The 18,843-nt window shown below is 37.6% G+C and overlaps 1 protein-coding gene across 1 annotated transcript; it reads right to left on the bottom strand.

The window, feature by feature from the left end:
• Window positions 1–4,249: 4,249 nt before the first annotated feature.
• LOC127424926 (tripartite motif-containing protein 16-like) lies at window positions 4,250–16,862 on the bottom strand. The gene is made up of 7 exons (XM_051670489.1): window positions 16,151–16,862; window positions 14,188–14,283; window positions 12,808–13,041; window positions 7,416–7,575; window positions 7,089–7,145; window positions 6,355–6,423; window positions 4,250–5,070 (listed from the first exon to the last, which is right to left on the bottom strand). Exons 1-7 carry the CDS (start codon window positions 16,727–16,729, stop codon window positions 4,544–4,546), a joined length of 1,722 nt encoding a protein of 573 aa, XP_051526449.1. The 5' UTR covers window positions 16,730–16,862; the 3' UTR covers window positions 4,250–4,543.
• Between the last annotated feature and the right edge of the window lie 1,981 nt (window positions 16,863–18,843).

Here is an 18,843-nt window from a genome sequence, read left to right as displayed (position 1 = left end):
CATGCGAACACGGGGAGAACATGCAAACTCCACACAGAACAGCCCAGGTGAGCCAGGACTTGAAACGAAACCTTCTTGCTGTGAGGCAACAGTACTACACACTGAGCTGCCAAAAGCACATTATTCAAACTCAAAATTGTTATTATTAGGCTATTATTGTCCTATTTTTTAATAAAAGTCATGCTCAGCAGTTTAAATCTGTAGGAAAACGATACGGTAGATCTGCTTTTTCTTTATAATTCGTAAACATTCTACTGAAGTCAGTAGATTTGTAGTCATGCTAGTTTCAATGGAGAAGGACGTTATTGAAACTCACTATTATTACACTATTATTGTTGCCTTTTTGGATGAAAAATAATGCTCAGACTGAAGGAAAACTATAGATCTGCTTTGTTCTTTTAATACTTAAACACAAAATCTCTCGGTAGATTTTGGTCGTGAACGACTCAAAATCATTCACTGACTCACTCATAGCACACAAGACACTCGTTTGTCCCCACCTAGTGGCATCTCCAGAAGTGGTCACTGAACTAATAAGTTAAGAAAATTGAAAACATTTGAGACACAGAAGCAAGCCACACCAAAATACCCTTTATTTTTGCAGCTAATTGTGCACAATTTTGCAGTTAACTTGCTTTACTTGAATCATTAAAATAGCTGGAATTGGTGCTTTTAGCTAATTCTTAAAAAAAATAAAATAAATAAAAAAAATCCCTGGAAAAAATGTTTGGGGGGCCTGTTATTCTTGCAACCTGCATTACATCTGAGATTACTTATCATAGGACCCATAGACTTTATGTTAGACTCATAAACTTAACATCTTGTCTAATATACAGTATATATATATATATGAAAATATTCAGCCCCAACCTTTATTTCACACAAATGATTTGCACATCCTGAGATTGAGTAATTCAACTGATTTTTTTATTTGTGAATCACTAAAGTACAGCCAAAAATAAATAAATAAAATTAATACTAAAATAATAATAATAATAATAATAATAATAATAATAATAATAATAAATCAACAACCAAATTGTTAAGTATTCATCTCACTACTTTAATACTTGGTTAAACCACCTTTTGCAGCTATTTCAGACATCATTCTGTTTGAATAGGTCTCTATCAACTTTGCACAAAGTGATGGAGCAATAAAAGCCCATTCCTCCTTGCAAAATAGCTCAAGCTGTACCAAGATAGTTGGAGATTGTCAATGAACAGCAATTTTGAGATCCTACACAGATGTTCAATAGGGTGGGGGTCAGGACCCTGACTTGGCCACTCAAGGACATACATTTTCTTCATTTAAAGCCACACCAGTGTTGCTCTGGCTTTGTGCTTTGGGTCTTTGTCCTGCTGAATTCCTCCCAATTTTACACTTTCTGGCAAAGGGGAGTAGGTTCTTATCCAAAATATCAGTGTATTTTGCAGCATTCATTATCCCATTAATCTTCACAAGTTTTCCAGTTCCTGCTGCTGAAAAGCACCCCTATAACATGATGCTATCACCAGTGTGTTTCACTGTGGGTATGGTGTTATGTGGCTGATGTGCAGTGTTGGCTTTCTGCTACACATACCGTTTAGTGTTTAAGCCAAAAAGTTCCACTTTAGTCTCATCAGACCACAAGACCTTCTGCCACATCTTTGCAGAATCATCTAAGTGACGTATTGCAAAGTATTTACGGCCAAGCATGGGCTTTTTTTTTTTTTTTTTTTTCAGCAAAGGCTTCTTCCTAGCCATACAGCCCCCTTTTGTGCAATAGTTTTGAGATTGTTGAGCTATGGACATTATTTTTTAGTCACAGTCACTGACTTCTGTAGGTCAGTCAGAGTGATGGTTGGCTTCAGGGGTGGACTGGGACAAAAAATGGCCCTGGACTTTCTGGCCCTGAGCAGCCCACCAAACCTGGCCAACAACACACCACACCATAACACACCGGCTCATTGATTTCATTTTCCGGCTCAATTTAAACATTTTGTTTTGAGGAAAACACATTTCTATTGACTGCTAGTCATGACAATGGACCCCATCAGTGCAAAAATTGTCATAACTTTAAAACATATAAAACTACTGTAAATGTGATGAGCACTAAAAATAAGCACTTCATAGCTCAGACAAATAACATGTTCAAAAACTTTTTTTCCCCAACATACAGATGTTAGGTTAAAATGTACATGAAGGAATAAGGGAAAGTGGTAATTTTAGGTGCTGTGACAAGTCAGCAAGTTTTTAAAGATCTTAATCACCATTCAGTGTTTTTCTAGAAGTGCAAATAAACTATTGTCTTAGTTAATATGAGGTTGTGGAAACAACAAATATAATAATAATATATTATATATGTACAGTATATACAGTTATACAAGATAATAAAATGTTTAAAATAGTTAGATGAAGAAGGTGTCACACAGCAGGACACTGCTTATGCTTAAAATTTCATGTCAATTACCCAGATAACTGTGTAAATGTTTATTTAAAAAAAAAATGAAAACAAAGTAGGCCAGAATATGTACATATATAAATATAATCAAATATAAATATATGTAAAATAATAAAATAAACATACCTCCTAAAGTCTTTGCAGATATTTTGCAGATTAATTGCTCATATTTTCACTCTATGTGAGTTTGTTGCATCTTTATATCTGCAGTGTTTTAATTCCTTCCCCAGATTATTCTTGAGAAAAAGTGAAAAGCCCTATACTTTGACAAGTGCTTTTTCTGCTATCCTTCAAACAAAGTAAGCCTCAAAGACTCAAATAGCCACAAAGTAATATTTTTCATGACATATTTTCTGCATTTTTATCAGGTGTGAGCATTATTCACCAAGCCGCACTTCAGCTCGCATTAATGCTTTGCGGTAGAAATAAATTATGCAAATGACTATGTACTGCTCATAGCTTTACTGTTTGCTGATTTTATTTACACTGCTGTTATTTTATTTGTTGTAACTTGCAGTTATTTTTCATTGTTTTTGGTTGTCACCATTATTGTGATTTGTATATCAAATAATGTGGTCCACGCGAGGTATAGAGCTAATATCATAGATATACATATGTAGATGCCTCATTCGGCTGATTCAGATAAAGCAACCGCGGAACCATCTTGGAACGTTCAACAAGTACAGCTGTTTGAATGTAAATGAATGGAGAAGAACAGCCCCAGATCGCTGCATAAACTGCTTTTGTGTGGAAACAGTTCATCATGTAATGAATTGACTGACTGGGTGCTAAATTTCAGTATGTTTGCCATGATATATTCATTTGTAGAGGACTTTTTTTGCAGTTTTAAAAGTGAAGTCAGGATTTTTTATATAATATAAATATTGTCCAATGTTTATGGAAAATCTGATAATCTGAAAGTTGGCTGGAAAAGACAAAAGACTTTTGCAGACCGTATCTGTCAATTTACATTCATGTGTTGATGGACGGCTCTTGACCTATCCAATATGGCGGATGCGCAACGTATCACGGTCCATAGAAACAGCTTCTAATATGGTATCTACGGTTAATACACACATGCGGAAATGCACTCCGATGTGTAAGTAATTTCAAAATAAAAGAAATTACATTATTTCAAAATTAAAGACATTGTATTTGCTTTCCTTTACAGAGTGTAGTGAATATTTGCTCTTTAATGGAGTCCTGGGTAGCTCAGTGGTAAAATACGCTGGCTACCACCCCTGGAGTTCGCTAGTTCGCTAGTTCGAATCCCAGGGCGTGCTGAGTGACTCCAGCCAGGTCTCCTAAGCAACCAAATTGGCCCGGTTGCTAGGGAGGGTAGAGTCACATGGGGTAACCTCCTCGTGGTCGCTATAATGTGGTTTGTTCTCGGTGGGGCGTATGGTGAATTGAGCGTGGTTGCCGCAGTGGATGGCGTGAAGCCTCCACACGCACTATGTCTCCCTGGCAACGTGCTCAACAAGCCATGTGATAAGATGCGCGGGTTGACTGTCTCAGATGCGGAGGCAACTGTGATTCGTCCTCCGCCACCCGGACTGAGGCGAATCACTACGCCACCATGAGGACTTAGAGTGCATTGGGAATTGAGCATTCCAAATTGGGAGAAAAAGGGGAAAAATCCAAAAAGAGAGTGTTTATGCTCATGAAGTAATAAAAAGCATAGTGGAGACTAGGAGTTTATAAGACAATATCTTGAACCTGAGCAAGGTTAACCTAGTAATTATGTAGGGTATGAATATATGTGTGTGTGTAAAATAAAAGTTTCAACAACAGTTTGAAATCAGATTTGTATTTATTATGTTGCCATTTATGCATTTAATGTAATTTTATAATTATTAAACTACAAACACACAGCTGGACACAAAATTATATTAAAGATTTGAAAGTATTTTGGGAAGGGCTGTATTGTAGGATAAAGAGGTATTTGAATTTTCACAATACTCATATTTTTTAACAGATTAGGCCTATATGATATATTATAGTTTAAAACTAACAAACACAACTGTAATCAGTTTAATTAGAAATATGCATTCTTTACAAAATAATTAAATACAGCTAAAAATGTCCATATGTTCAACCATCTACAGCTGACAGATAGTAATGGCAGACTCATACCACACCCAGAAGCCGGGATAGACTGGCTCACTGAAAGAGGCTTTAAACTGATGAATAAGTGACATGGACTCTGACACATTATAGAAAGAAAGAGTGCCTCCTGAACAGTCCAGGAAAACCCCGATACGGGAGGAGTAGGGTGTGTTAATCTCAAGCTGGTCTTTGTTGTGTCGGGCGGAGTAGCTGGAGTCAGAGCAGAAGAGACTCCAGGACTTGCGGTTGTAGCCGATACGAGCCGAGTCCCCGTAACCTGTCCTCTTGATGCCTTTGTAGGTGACACCGATGGAGGCTCCCTCTCCGCTCCACTCCACCTCCCAGTAGTACGCACCTCCTGAGAGAGCCTCTTTGCACAGGACCTGGGGCAAACAGTCAAATCTCTGATTGCTGTCATTGTAAGACTGAGGTTCTCTCTTCAAGGCTGCTTTCCTGTTGCTTCGGGAGAGGTAGAGCTGTCTGTATGCTGTGTTGGGGTCCAGAGTTAGCTGGCAGGCATCTTTAAAATAAACAAGTAAGAAGAGAGATGATCAGGATTGGGGAAGCAAACTTGAATGTATATGTGTATAGACAAAGAGGAATAGTGTTGAACTTTATGTTTAATGAATAAGTTATGATAACACCTCTGCTCAAAGTGAATGTGTACCCATGTGTACAACCACTTTACATGTGCCTATCTTGATGTATGGACATGTAAGCAGTATCCTCGTGCTTTATAATAAAATAAGTGCCAGTAGAGATATTGTATCGCATTGACATAGAAATGTGCATGGGTCAAGTTAAGACATGGGATAAAACCAGATTGAAACACAGACCACCAAGTTAAGACAGCAGGGTTTTGAGCCCTATCATTAACTGTAAATGGGAAATCAAGAACTGAAAGCCAAATAAAGCATGTTAGCAGACAATGTCTACAGAGCAACCAACCAACTTCTGTAGCATTTAAGTTGTATGAAGAGAAGCTTAAAACAAGAGAATCTGACAAGATAAGTGGACAGCACTGCATGCTTATCTTAAGCTTATCTAAGCTAGGATTCCTGATCTCCAAAATACAAACACACTGCAGCAAACCTGATCCTAGATCAGCATTCTTGACACACAACATGCATGATAAAAAGGATACAAAAATATCAATTTCCAGGATAAACAAAAATCACCTGCCTATTGGTTGAGTCTGCACATTGGCTCTCAGAGCTGGTTGGACATTTGGAGGTGGTTTCTGCCAGAACTTCTCCCTGAAGTGCGTGAACGTCTCTGATCTAGAGGACCGAAGGGGTCGATACATATTTAAGACTGACTAAACATGCTATTTGTTTCTCTTTATTGTACTTTACATCTAAACACCTTAACACTACATACAGTAATTACTTGTTATCCTGATATATTTACTGTATATTTAGTGTTTTAGTCCCCTAGAAGACCACAGCTGACCGTTGTAAGAAGAGAAGCTGAGATGTCCAAAGGTTTATCATGACAGTTATCATGAATCACCCATACACCCACTCACCGAGCAGACTAAGCCTGTTCTTATGATATGCTTAAACACAAACTCAGTATCTAAGGTATGATGTTAGACTGCTCCTACAAGAGCATGAAGCCAGCATGTTTTCTGATGCCAGTAAATAAAATGTACTGTTTTTTTTTTTTTTTTATTAATCGTCACCAGAAGTGAGAATTCAACTGACCTTGAACTTTATATTTTGTAAATGATATCTATACAACATCCCCTGGTCTGAGGCATACACGCAAAAAGGATATGTTTGAAAGAAACAGATGAACTTACACTGGAGAAAGTCGTCCCTTGTCTGGGGAATGCTGCTTGGAGTCTTGTACACATCAACAACATCAACAGCTAGAGACATAATAAAAAGAGGCTTTAGCTTCAAGGGATAGTTCACCCAAAAATGAAAATTCTGTCATAATGTACTCACCCTCATGTTGTTACAAAAGCCCTATGACTTTCCTCTGTGGAACAAAAAAGCAGATATTAGGCAGGATGACAGCCTCAGCCTAATTCACATTCATTGCATCTTTTTATCTACACAATCAAAGTGAATGGTGACTGAGGCTGTCATTCGGCCTAACATCTGCTTTTGTGTTCCACTGAAGAAAGTATACTATCCCTTTAAACATTAGCATGCTTATCTTAGAATGAAGTGCAGAAACTTCCACACATTACGAGACCTTTAATCTCATCTTTCATAACAAACAGATTATGCCACTGATAAAAATTAATGAGGGATATCTAGGTACTTTCTGGATGGTTGTTTCAGGTTTGAAGTGAGGATACAATTACATATAACAGTTTCATGATGTGTGCATTTCATAGAGGAGATCAGCTTATACTGTAAATATATATTTAATGTGATGCTGGTCTGCAGATCATTGCTTAGCAACCAGCCAACAATGTCTTGCACCCTGACATTGGCTTTTGACAAATGCCATTCAAAAATGTCCAGCTATTTTGTACAAAGAAACCAGCAGGAAAGCTGAAGTTTTGCATTTTCATTAACTTACACTTCATAGTCTTTTTCTTCTTACGGTCCTCTAGCTGACAGAATGGCATTTTGTTCACTGGAAAAGAATTGAGAGTTATGAGGAAAGTCAGATTAACAGTTAAGAAGAACCATAATAAATGAGACTGCAGCATGATTTGTTTAAATATTATCATCAGACACATAAGTTTGTTTAAAAGACCAGCATGGATTTCTAGGCTGGTTTAACCTAATAAATACTGGTTTGGTGCTAGTGGAGCCATACTGCATAAAAGCTGTTCTTCAGCAAAACCTAACTTTTGAAGCTAGTCTACCAGCATGGCTTTTGAGGAAATCAAAGAGTACATACCGGTCTTTGCCACCTTGACCAGCTCTTCATTGCTGAATTCATTTAGATGTTGCTTCATCTCAGAGACAGTCTTGGTGACAGCACCAAAGGAAAAGTAGGGGTTCACTGTAACAGTGGGCAACTCCTCAGCATCAGTCTGGGCAAGCAGCATGTGGTAACTCTGAAATGAAGGACAGAAAGAATCTTAGTCTCATTTATGTTTTTTTTAAGATGGCTATACACTGTAAATTATGTAGTAAATTTAGATGGTAAAATGCTACAATAAAAAAAAAAAAGCGTGAATTGGTTAACAGGTAGTTACCTTAAAATATACGGTAAAAAATGATAATATATTTAAAAAGACAATACATGTAATTTAATGGTAAAATGTAAAAATTACCTTTTTTAGATGTAAAAAGTATGATTTTACCACAGAATTAACGGTAAAAAGTTATATTACATTTAACGAGAGTACATGTACTTTTTACGGTAAATTATTGTTAAAATTACGTTAAAAATATAATAATCGGGCATTCCCACAATTCCCTGCATGACCTATCACATTGGAAGAAGAAGCTCATTGTGAAGTGACACGTTTTACGGTAAATAGCTGTTATTTGCAAAGCATTTTGCGAAAATGAATATTAAAAATCTTTGTGAAAGCTAGGGACATTTGTTAACCATATAATTTACAATCCAAAGTGTAATAGAGCTGTGATATGTTATTAATGTTCATGCTGTTGACACATAAAAACAATCCTAGATCAAATCCTGTCACCATGCAGCCTTCACTTGACTAAATGAATTTTAAAAAGTTCAAATTTCTTTAACTTTAGTGCACTGGGGCGTTATGGTGATATGTACAAAAGTTTTTATTCAGAATTAATAGAGTTCTTAGCACTATTTAGTGTTTTATTTATTTATTTTATTTATATTTGTATAAATAGTTGTGTTTTGTTTAAAGACACCATTATGGTGATTACTGTTCCCTTGAGCTAGCACCTTAGACCTTAATTATTTTATAATGTTCTTCCAGCCAGTCTATTTGTCTTATAGTAAAACACATTTGGTTGCACTGTGTTACTTGGAAGACAAAAAGCAAAACTTAAGATCAGACTATTAGTCTCATCATAACTTGCAAATACCACTATACAGTATGTGGCAAAAATGTATGTCATTATACAGTACTTAAATAATATAATAGTATGCATTTAAAAAGAGTTCTGCAATGTGATTTTAGTAAACTAAGTGTTTGTTGTTTCTGGTGAACTTATGAGTTGTGAACCAGACACACACATACACTGATCAGCCACAACATTAAAACCACCTGCCTAATATTGTGTAGGTCCCCCTCATGCCGCTAAAACAGCACCAACCTGCATCTCAGAATAGCATTCTGAGATGATATTCTTCTCACAAAAATTGTACAGAGTGGTTATCTGAGTTACCGTAGACTTTGTCAGTTCGAACCAGTCTGGCCATTCTCTGTTGACCTCTCTCATCAACAAGGTGTTTCCATCCACAGAACTGCCGCTCACTGGATGTTTTTTTGTTTTTGGCACCATTCAGAGTAAATTTAAGAGACTGTTGTGCATGAAAATCCCAGGAGATCAGCAGTTACAGAAATACACAAACCAGCCCATCTGGCACCAACAATCATGCCATGGTCGAAATCACATTTTTCCCCATTCTGATGGTTGATGTGAACATTAACTGAGATGTGGGTTGGCACTGTTTTGGCAGCATGAGGGAGACGTACACAATATTAGGCAGGTGGTTTTAATGTTGTGGCTGATCGGTGTATAACAATGCTCAGCATACAAAACTCAACAAACATATTTTTAGATAAAAAGTGAAATCTGAACATTAAAAAACAAGTAACTAAGACTGCAACAAGAACAACTGCAAAATAAACCAGTAAATAGTAAAAAAAAAAAATCCATGTAATTTTTTTCATGCCACAGTGCATGCAGGGAACTTAAGCAACAACATAGTACTGTAAACATCACTACAGTTAATCTGTAAATAAACAAGATTACTGTCCTAAATTACAGTTATGTGTTGCATTTGCAAATACAGTGTGCAGATGTATTAATATAGTGTTTAACTGAAATGTGCTTACAACAGTAAGAGCCAGACGTGTCAATAGGTCAAAACATTCAGACCAGCCTCGAATGTTTTTGTCTGTAATTGTTGGTTTTTGAATCGAACTGAAGGGGGAGCTAAGTATGCGTTTGTTATTGCAGCGGCTTTCCAGCAAATTTAATGACAATCATCTGCCGTTTGGAGCTTTATACGCTAAATATGCAAAATTCACTCGCCTGAAGCTGCAGTTATACTTTCGCTGGGCAGCGCAGCACGTCTTGCACGCACAGCTCTCGACGGCCCGAGGCAGTTATACTTGATGTGCAAAACCAGACTTGATGCGCTCTGCTCTATCTCTGGAGTGCGCGCGTCGTCTGGGTTCCCACAAACTGTTGCAACCCATTTGAATTCTACTCAGAAATGTCTAGTTTAAAACGCTATGGAGGAAATGAAACATCTCAAACAGCTAAACAGCAGTGACAAGGTAAAGACCTAAGAGTAATGTAACCATAGTAATAAGGAGACACCCATGGTCTTACCCAGGGGTGGGCAACTATTTTGGTAAAGGGGCCACATCGGGCTTTAAGTAGTGCATGGGGGCCCATGCTGTATTCCTTTTAAGATATAATGTTCCGCATTAATTTGATTTTTGTATCTTTTATGCCCAGAAATAGTTTTGTACTCAATTTTCTGAAGTGTATATGTGACTAATGGGACTATTCTGCAATTGCCTAAAGTATTGTATTGCTCTACAAAGGTAGATACATTTCTATCAGGCATTAAAAAGCTTAACAGAGGCTGAGCTTATTATAAATGATATATTTGACCATCTCTACTTCCCTGTTAATTTATTATTCAATTTAGCACTCTCTAAATCAGGGGTCTGTTTTAATAAAAAAAAAATGGAAAATTATAGAACTTTTAATGTTTGTCGCAAAGGGGGTGAGTTTACTTATTTTATTCTCAAAACATTACCCGTTTACACGCTAAAGGGTCATTATACAGGTCTCGTCAATGGTTTGGCTTTCCATTCAGCACACAACTGAATAAAACAGGCTGCATGACTACAGGTGCAAGGGGACTTTTCTAAATTGCACAAATAAAAAATACATATGCATATTTGTCTCGCGTGTCAATGAATACCCCTCCGTGTGTCAGCGATGCCAAGATCTACTTTTATATTTAATTTAATCACTGAGAAGGTTTACCTGCAAACTTAGTAGCACCAAACATCACAAGCAGCCTCAAGAATGGACACAGAGTTGCCGTATAACACTTTCCTTGAGCAGAATATTGTACTAGAGATTGCTAAATTTGTTCAAAGGGGAAAGCGAGAGCTAGAAAGAGCCAGTTTGCACAAAATAAGTATAACATTAGGTGGAATATTCCAATTTGCGCAAGTATAAATCTAAAATTGGGGGTGTTGCGTCTCTTATCTGGCAACCCTGAGCATGTTAAACGCTCGTGGAGGCATGTTAGGTCCCAGTGCAAGATAACTGAAATATCCAATGGGGGAAAAAAAAATGCTTTTAGGATAAATGAGCTGTAGGCCACATTAAACCATGTGGAGGGCCGGATCGCAAGTTGCCCAGGTCTGGTCTTACCTATGCTTAGGCATTGCACTATAAATATAAGGGCAAAGGGCTTTAAAGTCTGGACGTATGGAAAAAAGATGGCTGAAGTTTCCCTCCTGTGTAATGCATGTTTTTTTTATGAATGATGTTTAATAAATAAAATGGTCTTGTTTGACTTCAAATATTCCTACCGATAACTTACTCATTAAGAGCTTAATGAACGGAAAACAATATCTGTTATGGAGTAGAAAAAACATTTTCACTAACAGAGTCCCACCTCAGTAAAGTGGTCTACACATGGGTACAGTCAGAAACGAATTCTTGTCTCATAATCTAATAGAAATAAGGTGTTATTTAAATTTTGTTTGATTTCATATAGCACCTTAAAAACTAATTCATATACCTTAGAGTATTGTTTATTTAACATCAAAATACCATGGTACTGTGACAGCTTTTTTTTTTGTTTTGTTAAGATGATTGTAAGAAACTTCAGAGAAAGGTCATGTAAATACTTTAAGTCTAGAGATGTATTGTATCCCATATTTACATTCAAGCGACACAAGAAAATGTAGAAATCCTGCTCCCAAACTTATTAAATTCACATGTTTTGGAGCTGTTCTTTTAAAAAAAGAAAATCTCACAGGGAAGCATGCCCCCCAACCCCTCTACTAAATAAGGGAACACTATTTTACTTTACAGGTGATTCATTAAAGTGATTTACCTCACATGTGTAAAACGAAATATAATGTACATAATGTTTATTTATATGAATTTATAGCTTATGGTTTGACATGAGCCCCTGATGTTTTGGCCTCAACCCCTGATGTTTTAAAATCCTAGAGATGCCCCTGGTAAGAGCTACAGAACTTAATTATTGGTGAAACTGCTGCCAGTAACATACTATGCAATACTGCCACCAGAACTGTACTGTACTTACTTTAAAAAAACAATACCTGCCAGTATTTGATGAATACAGTAAAAAAAAACTGCATTTGAGCTTTACGTTAAATCTGAAGTATGTAATTTCTGTGACACTAGTGCCACCGAATGGAATTGCAAAAATAAACAATGTTTTAAAACAGCTTTCCAAATATGCCCCTCCTCTGCTGTTGTTTAAACAGTTAAATAGTCCTGCCCCCAACTTAAACCTTTGGTTGAGTAACATTGTTGAAGGGGGTCTAAACGGTCGCTCAAAACAAACACAGGAAGTTTTGTAGTGCCACAGAGACACAGTACAGTTTTCAAGAAAATTAATCTATGAATGGCTTATTGTCTCTGCATATTAAGACGGGATAGGAGAAAGTCTTTTAACACTGAAAAAGTTAAGTGTGCTGTATATTTGCAGTAAATTGCTGCAAGTATTTTACTGTAAATCTAACAGAAATTTTAACAGTATATGATAGATCGATAATCAAATTCTATTTATCCTGCTGAAAAGACCAGCTCCTCAGGCCAGCAAGAATTTCCATGCTGGTCCAAGTTGGTTTATGCTGGTTAGCATAGCCATGTTGGTCAACTACCATGGTCTTTCTGTTTGGTTGACCAGGGAAGGCATGCCTGTTAAGCTAAATAAGAAGCTTAGTAAGGAGACCAGCGTACCAGCATATCATGTTGGGGACCAGCATTAAAAACACAACTATGCAGGTCTCAACAAGGTATATTGCAACTTGTTAATGAAATACTATCCTATATGGAGTGAAATCTTTCCACATGATGTTTACTCTACTGGTTGTGCACTCCACTTGTCTACTCACTTGAATGAAGTGGATGTGGTCCTCAGTGCGAGAGAGCTGTGTCAGCTCGTTGTCTCTCCGCTTCAGGTCAGCAATTTCTTGCCCCAGACGATCCATGTGACCCTCAGCAGTGTTAAGTGCTGCCTTCTTATTGGTTGAGATGAGTTTGGTCATTTCCTGTTGCATTCTTTCAATGGAACGAAGCATGTCACCGAACATCTTTTCACTCTCCTGCAAGGCCCGTTGTGCTGAGCTCTAAAGAAACAATTGGTGTTATATTTCAATCAGTAATATATTTCTAATTTGTAACGTTCCATTCTGTTTCTACTATTTTCTTTTTCTGACATTCTTAACCTTACATATTTTCATGCACACATCTATGTACAAAAAGTTTCAGAGGTTCTTTCTGGCTAAGATTAGGTCACACTACTGCAGATCAATAATTAATTCTACATCATATTCTTGTCAAACAATTATGTTACATAAGATTCCTAAAGTAACCATATTGTGCTTTGTATAATCCATGTTTACATTACATAACACTATCACTCCAGCACATTTGAAGCATCCTAATCTGTTTTATCTGAGGCCTCTCCATCTATAATCTGCCTGCACTGTATTGCAATTTGCATACTTTTTTTGTAAATTGTACATTATTTGGTATGGTATTTTGTGTTGGATTGGTTTTTGAAAACAGTATTGTTTTACTCACAGGATTGTACATTTGAACTCATGCACTTTTAAACACTGTCCAATGTACACACTCACTGAGCACTTTAACAGGAACGCTATGATCCTTATAAAGTGCCTGACGTGGCCTTCTGTTGCTGTGCTGTGCTGTCGTAGCCCATCAAGGTTCGACGTTTTGTGCATTCTGAGATGCTATTCTGCTCACTACAAATTGTACAGAGCGGTTATCTGAGTTAGCCTTTCTGTCAGCTTGAACAAGTCTGGCCATTCTCATCAAAAAGGCATTTCTGTCCACAGAACAGCCACTCTCTGGATGTTTTTTGTTTTTGGGACCATTCTGAGTATACTCTAGAGACTGTTGTGTGTGAAAATCCCAGGAGATCAGCAGTCACAGAAATACTTAAACCAGCCCATCTGGCACCAACAATCATGCCACGGTCAAAATCACTGAGATCACATTTTTTCCCCATTCTGATGGTTGATGTGAACATTAACTGAAGCTCCTGACCTGTATATGAATGATTTTATGCATTGCACTGCTGCAACAAGATTGGCTAATTAGATATCCGCATGAATAAGTAGGTGTGTATGTACCTACAGCAATGTCTACAAACCCTGCAAAGGCTTCTATTCTATTCTATTCTAAATTTGAGGATGAAATCTGGCAGCCTTCTTCAACCCCACAATTTCCTGTCACTCCCCCATACAAACCTTAAGAGCATCAACAGCCTGTTTCAACTCCTCCATTTGTTTCACTCTGTCATGGATCTTCTCCTGGATCTCAGCTTGGGTGGCGCCCAACCGTTGCTATAGAGAATTAAAAACAACAAATTGAATACAATAATGTATAGTGATAAAGGCATGGTGTAAATACACCATCGTCCTCATGACAATACAATCCCTTTTTGATACCTTATGTAATCTGTTGTGTACTTCAAATAAAATCATTTCAAATTCATCATAATTTTAAAGTGTTTTTATACATTTCTATATAAGTAATATTATTAATATGTAAGCTGACGGATTTGTTTGCTTAAACATTGCTTCATTCTTTTACACTGAAACCCAGACTTGGCTATAAAATTGTGCAGATCTGTGTGTGTTTGTAAAACAATGGCAGGTTTTCTTTGCTATTAATAATGAAACACCTCCCTCACCAGTACTACAGCATACACCTCTTCCTTATCCCCTTTCTGGGTGGAGATCATCACTCAATGACCATGTTTGTTTTAGGGGGGTTGGCAAATAATTGTACTTTTTCAAAGTGTGTTTTATGTTGAATGGTCATGTTTAATTGTACTCAACCTAGTATGTTGTACAAAAATACAGTGAATGTCATTTTTTTTTTTTTTTTTTTGTATTCATGAATAGGAACACATACTGTACATTCATGAGGTGAAAGCCCTGCTGAAAAAAAAAACAGCTTAAAACTTTCCTAAGATGGTTTGCTGGTCTTAGCTGGTTTATGCTGGTTTTATATGGTTTAAGCTGTTCTCCTAGTCTGGTCAAGTTAGTCTTGCTGGTTTCCCAGTCTGACCAGCTAAAAAATGCAGAATATCCCTCCAAATCCAGCCAAATGACAAGCCTGACCAGGCAGGGAGACCAGCTAAGAGCAGCCAACCATCTTAGGCTGGTTTTTAGCTGTTTTTCAGCAGGGATATTTGCTAGTTCTTGATAAGGTTACTTCTGCTAGTGACACACTAATTATCATTATCGAATCTGTGATAAAAGATGAACCAGCACAATGTTGCCAATGGTAAAAATATGATCACAATGGCACTGTTGCAATGTAGGAGATGCTACACTGATCAACCACAACATTAAAACCACTTGCCTAATATTGTGTAGGTCCCCCTAGTGCCACCAAAACAGCGCCAACCCACATCTCAGAATAGCATTCTGAGATGATATTCTTCTCACCAGAATTGTACAGAGTGGTTATCTGAGATACCATTGACTTTGTCACTTCGAACCAGTCTGGCCATTCTCTGCTGACCTCTCTCATCAAGGCATTTCCATCCACAGAACTGCTGCTCACTGGATGTTTTTTTGTTTTTGGCATCATCCTGAGTAAATTCTAGAGACTGTTGTGTGTGAGTCTGGCACCAACAATCATGCAACGGTCCAAATCACAGAGATCAAATTTTTTCCCCATTCTGATGGTTGATGTGAACATTAACTGAATCTCCTGACCCATATCTGCATGATTTTATGCAGTGCATTGTTGCCACACGATTGGCTGATTAGATAATCGCATGGATGATTGTTGGTGCCTGATGGGCTGGTTTGAGTATTTCTGTAACTGCTGATCTCCTGGGATTTTCACGCACAGAAGTCTCTAGAATTTACTCCAAATGGTGCCAAAAACAAAAAACATCCATTAAGCCGCAGTTGTGGACAGAAATGCCTTGTTGATGAGAGAGGTCAACAGAGAATAGCCAGACTGGTTCGAACTGACAAAGTCTATGGTAACTCAGACAACCACTCTCTACAATTGTGGTGAGAAGAACAGCATCTCAGAATGCTATTCTGACATGCGGGTTGGCGCTGTTTTGGCGGCAAGAGGGGGACCTACACATTATTAGGCAGGTGGTTTTAATGTTGTGGCTGATCGGTGTATGATGACAGACAGACACACACACCCCTGTCTCACGGAAACACTGAAGAGTCTTACCTGCATTTCTGATCTTTCCTGTTCAGCAGACACCATGTCATGGCCCTTATGCTCCTTCACCGTACACAACACACAGATACACATCTGATCAGTGCGACAATAGAGCTCCAGACCTTTCTGGTGCTGAGGGCAGATCTGTCGATCCAGGTGTCCGATCTCATCAACCAGCTTGTGCCGTTTGAAAGTAGCTGATTCATAATGGGGCTTCAGATGTTTATCGCAGTAGGAAGCCAGACACATCAGACAAGACTTGACAGCTTTGAGCTTCTTGCCGATACAGATGTCACATCCCACATCTTGGGGTCCTGCATAGTTGTAGTCTGGGGATCGAGGAGCTGGTGGGAAAGAGTCAGAGGTTCTTTGGGCTGAAGTAGAATTGCGAGAAGACTGAAGGCGGCGTGGACTGGGTCTCTTGTTGTAGGTGACCCTGCACTGGGGACACAGATATTGTCCAGTATGGTCTGCATGGTCCCAGTATGTCTTGATACAGACAGAGCAGAAAATGTGACCACATGGGATGGAAACAGGTTCCCTGAGATCCTCCTTGCAGAGGTAACAGAAGTCCTGGTCCAAAGACATGGTTAAATCCCCAAAGAAATCAGGATGAGATCTCAGGAGAGGAAACGCGTGCTTGCGTGTAAAACAAGAGAAGTGAGACTAAAGTGCCTCCACAGCAAGTTATATAGAGTAAACAGAGAGAGAGGCTAAACTGGTTATGCAGAAACCAGTAAATGAATGGGGGAGTGGCTGAGGCACAGGTGAAGAGAGAAATTCAGAGAAAGAAGAAACATATCATTCAATGTCAGTGAAAATTATAACAGTGCAGAAGAAAGCTAAGAATGAAATGTATGATCTTAGGGCATAAAACTGTTTTGAAAGTTGCAGGTAAGGCTGCAGAAAAATGAAAAGAATTCTGAATCATCTATGTGGATGTAAAAAAAATATAAAAAAGTATTTTTATTAGACTTGCACTCTTGTTCATACTATTGAAAAGGCATTTTAAAGACCTCATTAAATCGTTTGACTAGCACAGCTTTCTGTCCTTTGTTGATGTATCAATATTTTTGGTCCATATTCCTGGAAGAGAAAGACTGTTAATTTCAAATCCATATACAGTATCTGCTGCTAAAAATGCACAAGTTTTGTCAACTTTTAGGAGTAGACTAATAAATAGATGGCTTCAAAGCCAATAGATGTTGACTAAAAACTAAATTTCTGATTTCATTAACATTAAAGGGGCTGAAAGTGATTTTTTAATTTTCTTTTGGAATGGACCCTTTTCATAGACTGTGATGATGCCTTATTTCTCAGCGTTTTAGCAGAAAATTTTGCCTCTTTCTCTCTTCTGACTGCTGTAATCCACTGCTCTCTATTTTCTTCTTCTTTTGGTAAGCTGTGATAGCGTAATAGTGGATTTTATCTTTTGCTATTGGAGCAAATGGGTAAGCAAAAATTATATTTGCTGCTGTCTGTTTACCTATATGCATTCCAAACCCGGATATGTAAAAAGGGTCCATAGCACACAGAAAACATTCATACTACTGACAGATAACACAGAAAGCAACAGCCCTATGCTCTGTAGACAGCAAGAAAGAATCTGAATAGTATTATTTAGCCAATTAGAAGATTTTGAGACATGTCTTTGGAGGGTGGGATTTTGATGAGAAGAAGGGCAAGTAAGCGGAAGTTAGCAAGATGGCTAATATCACTTACAGCACCTTTAACATTTATCAGTCTCAGTTGCATTTCTTTTATCTTTAATAAACCTTCTCTTGTGGCTGCAATGACTGGTGGCAAACTATGATCTCATCATTGAACTGTTTATGAGAACAATGTTTTTAAGGGGCCCCATGCCAGCAGACACCTCAGTGTTGAGCGTAGTGCTTCACTTGCGGAGGAGCTGCCAAAATGGATGAATACTTAGAGAGCAAGCATTCACTGACCTTTGGTACAGGCCATCAAAGCTGGAGAGTAAATTATTGGAGGGAGGACAAGTATGTTTTGTATGGTTTTTTTTCTCCTTAAAAGACTTGAAAATTATGTTCTATTCTTTTAAAACTCATTGAACAAGTGATCATCTGAATTTTGCATCAAAGTGTTCCAAGGTAAGTGAAGCCCTGAACTCACATTACAACGTAGTTCCATACTGTACTGTTCTACAATGTAGTTCTATACTATACTATAAAAGTTATGTTAAGAAAAATGAGAAAGAAATTGCACAACACAAAATAGTTGTCTAATATAGGAAAATAGGTTTTTTATCAGTCATTACGTAATTTTTGACACTTAACTAAGGTTAAGGTTATTCTAAGTTATTTATAATTGCTGAGTCAACCTCTTAAATTCAGTACAAATATTTATATTTGCAGAGCAAAATATGGAGATTAAATGGGGATTTATTTCTCCTTTTTCATTTGGAATAAATCATTATTTCTGATTGACCATGAAAGTAAACTTTACTTGATGTAATTTTTTATTTGTCTTTTTTTTTTTTTTTTTTTTACATATTTTGGGACATTCTAGGATGCACAGTTACTGAGAAAATCAGGCAGACATGCAAGGTGATCCACGGGGGACAGATGTAAAACTGTGTTACTGGTCACACTGCAAAAGAAACAAGGTAGCAAATGCTCCTTCTAGAGTTTTGTGAGCCTTTATTTAGTCAGAAAGCTTATATAAGTCACACAGACAGA

The sequence above is a fragment of the Myxocyprinus asiaticus genome, chromosome 3, assembly GCF_019703515.2.
Source record: "Myxocyprinus asiaticus isolate MX2 ecotype Aquarium Trade chromosome 3, UBuf_Myxa_2, whole genome shotgun sequence".
In the NCBI taxonomy this organism is placed as follows: Eukaryota; Metazoa; Chordata; class Actinopteri; order Cypriniformes; family Catostomidae; genus Myxocyprinus; species Myxocyprinus asiaticus.
Note: the sequence above shows the minus strand (reverse complement) of the source record. Positions and strands in the feature narration are given on the sequence as shown.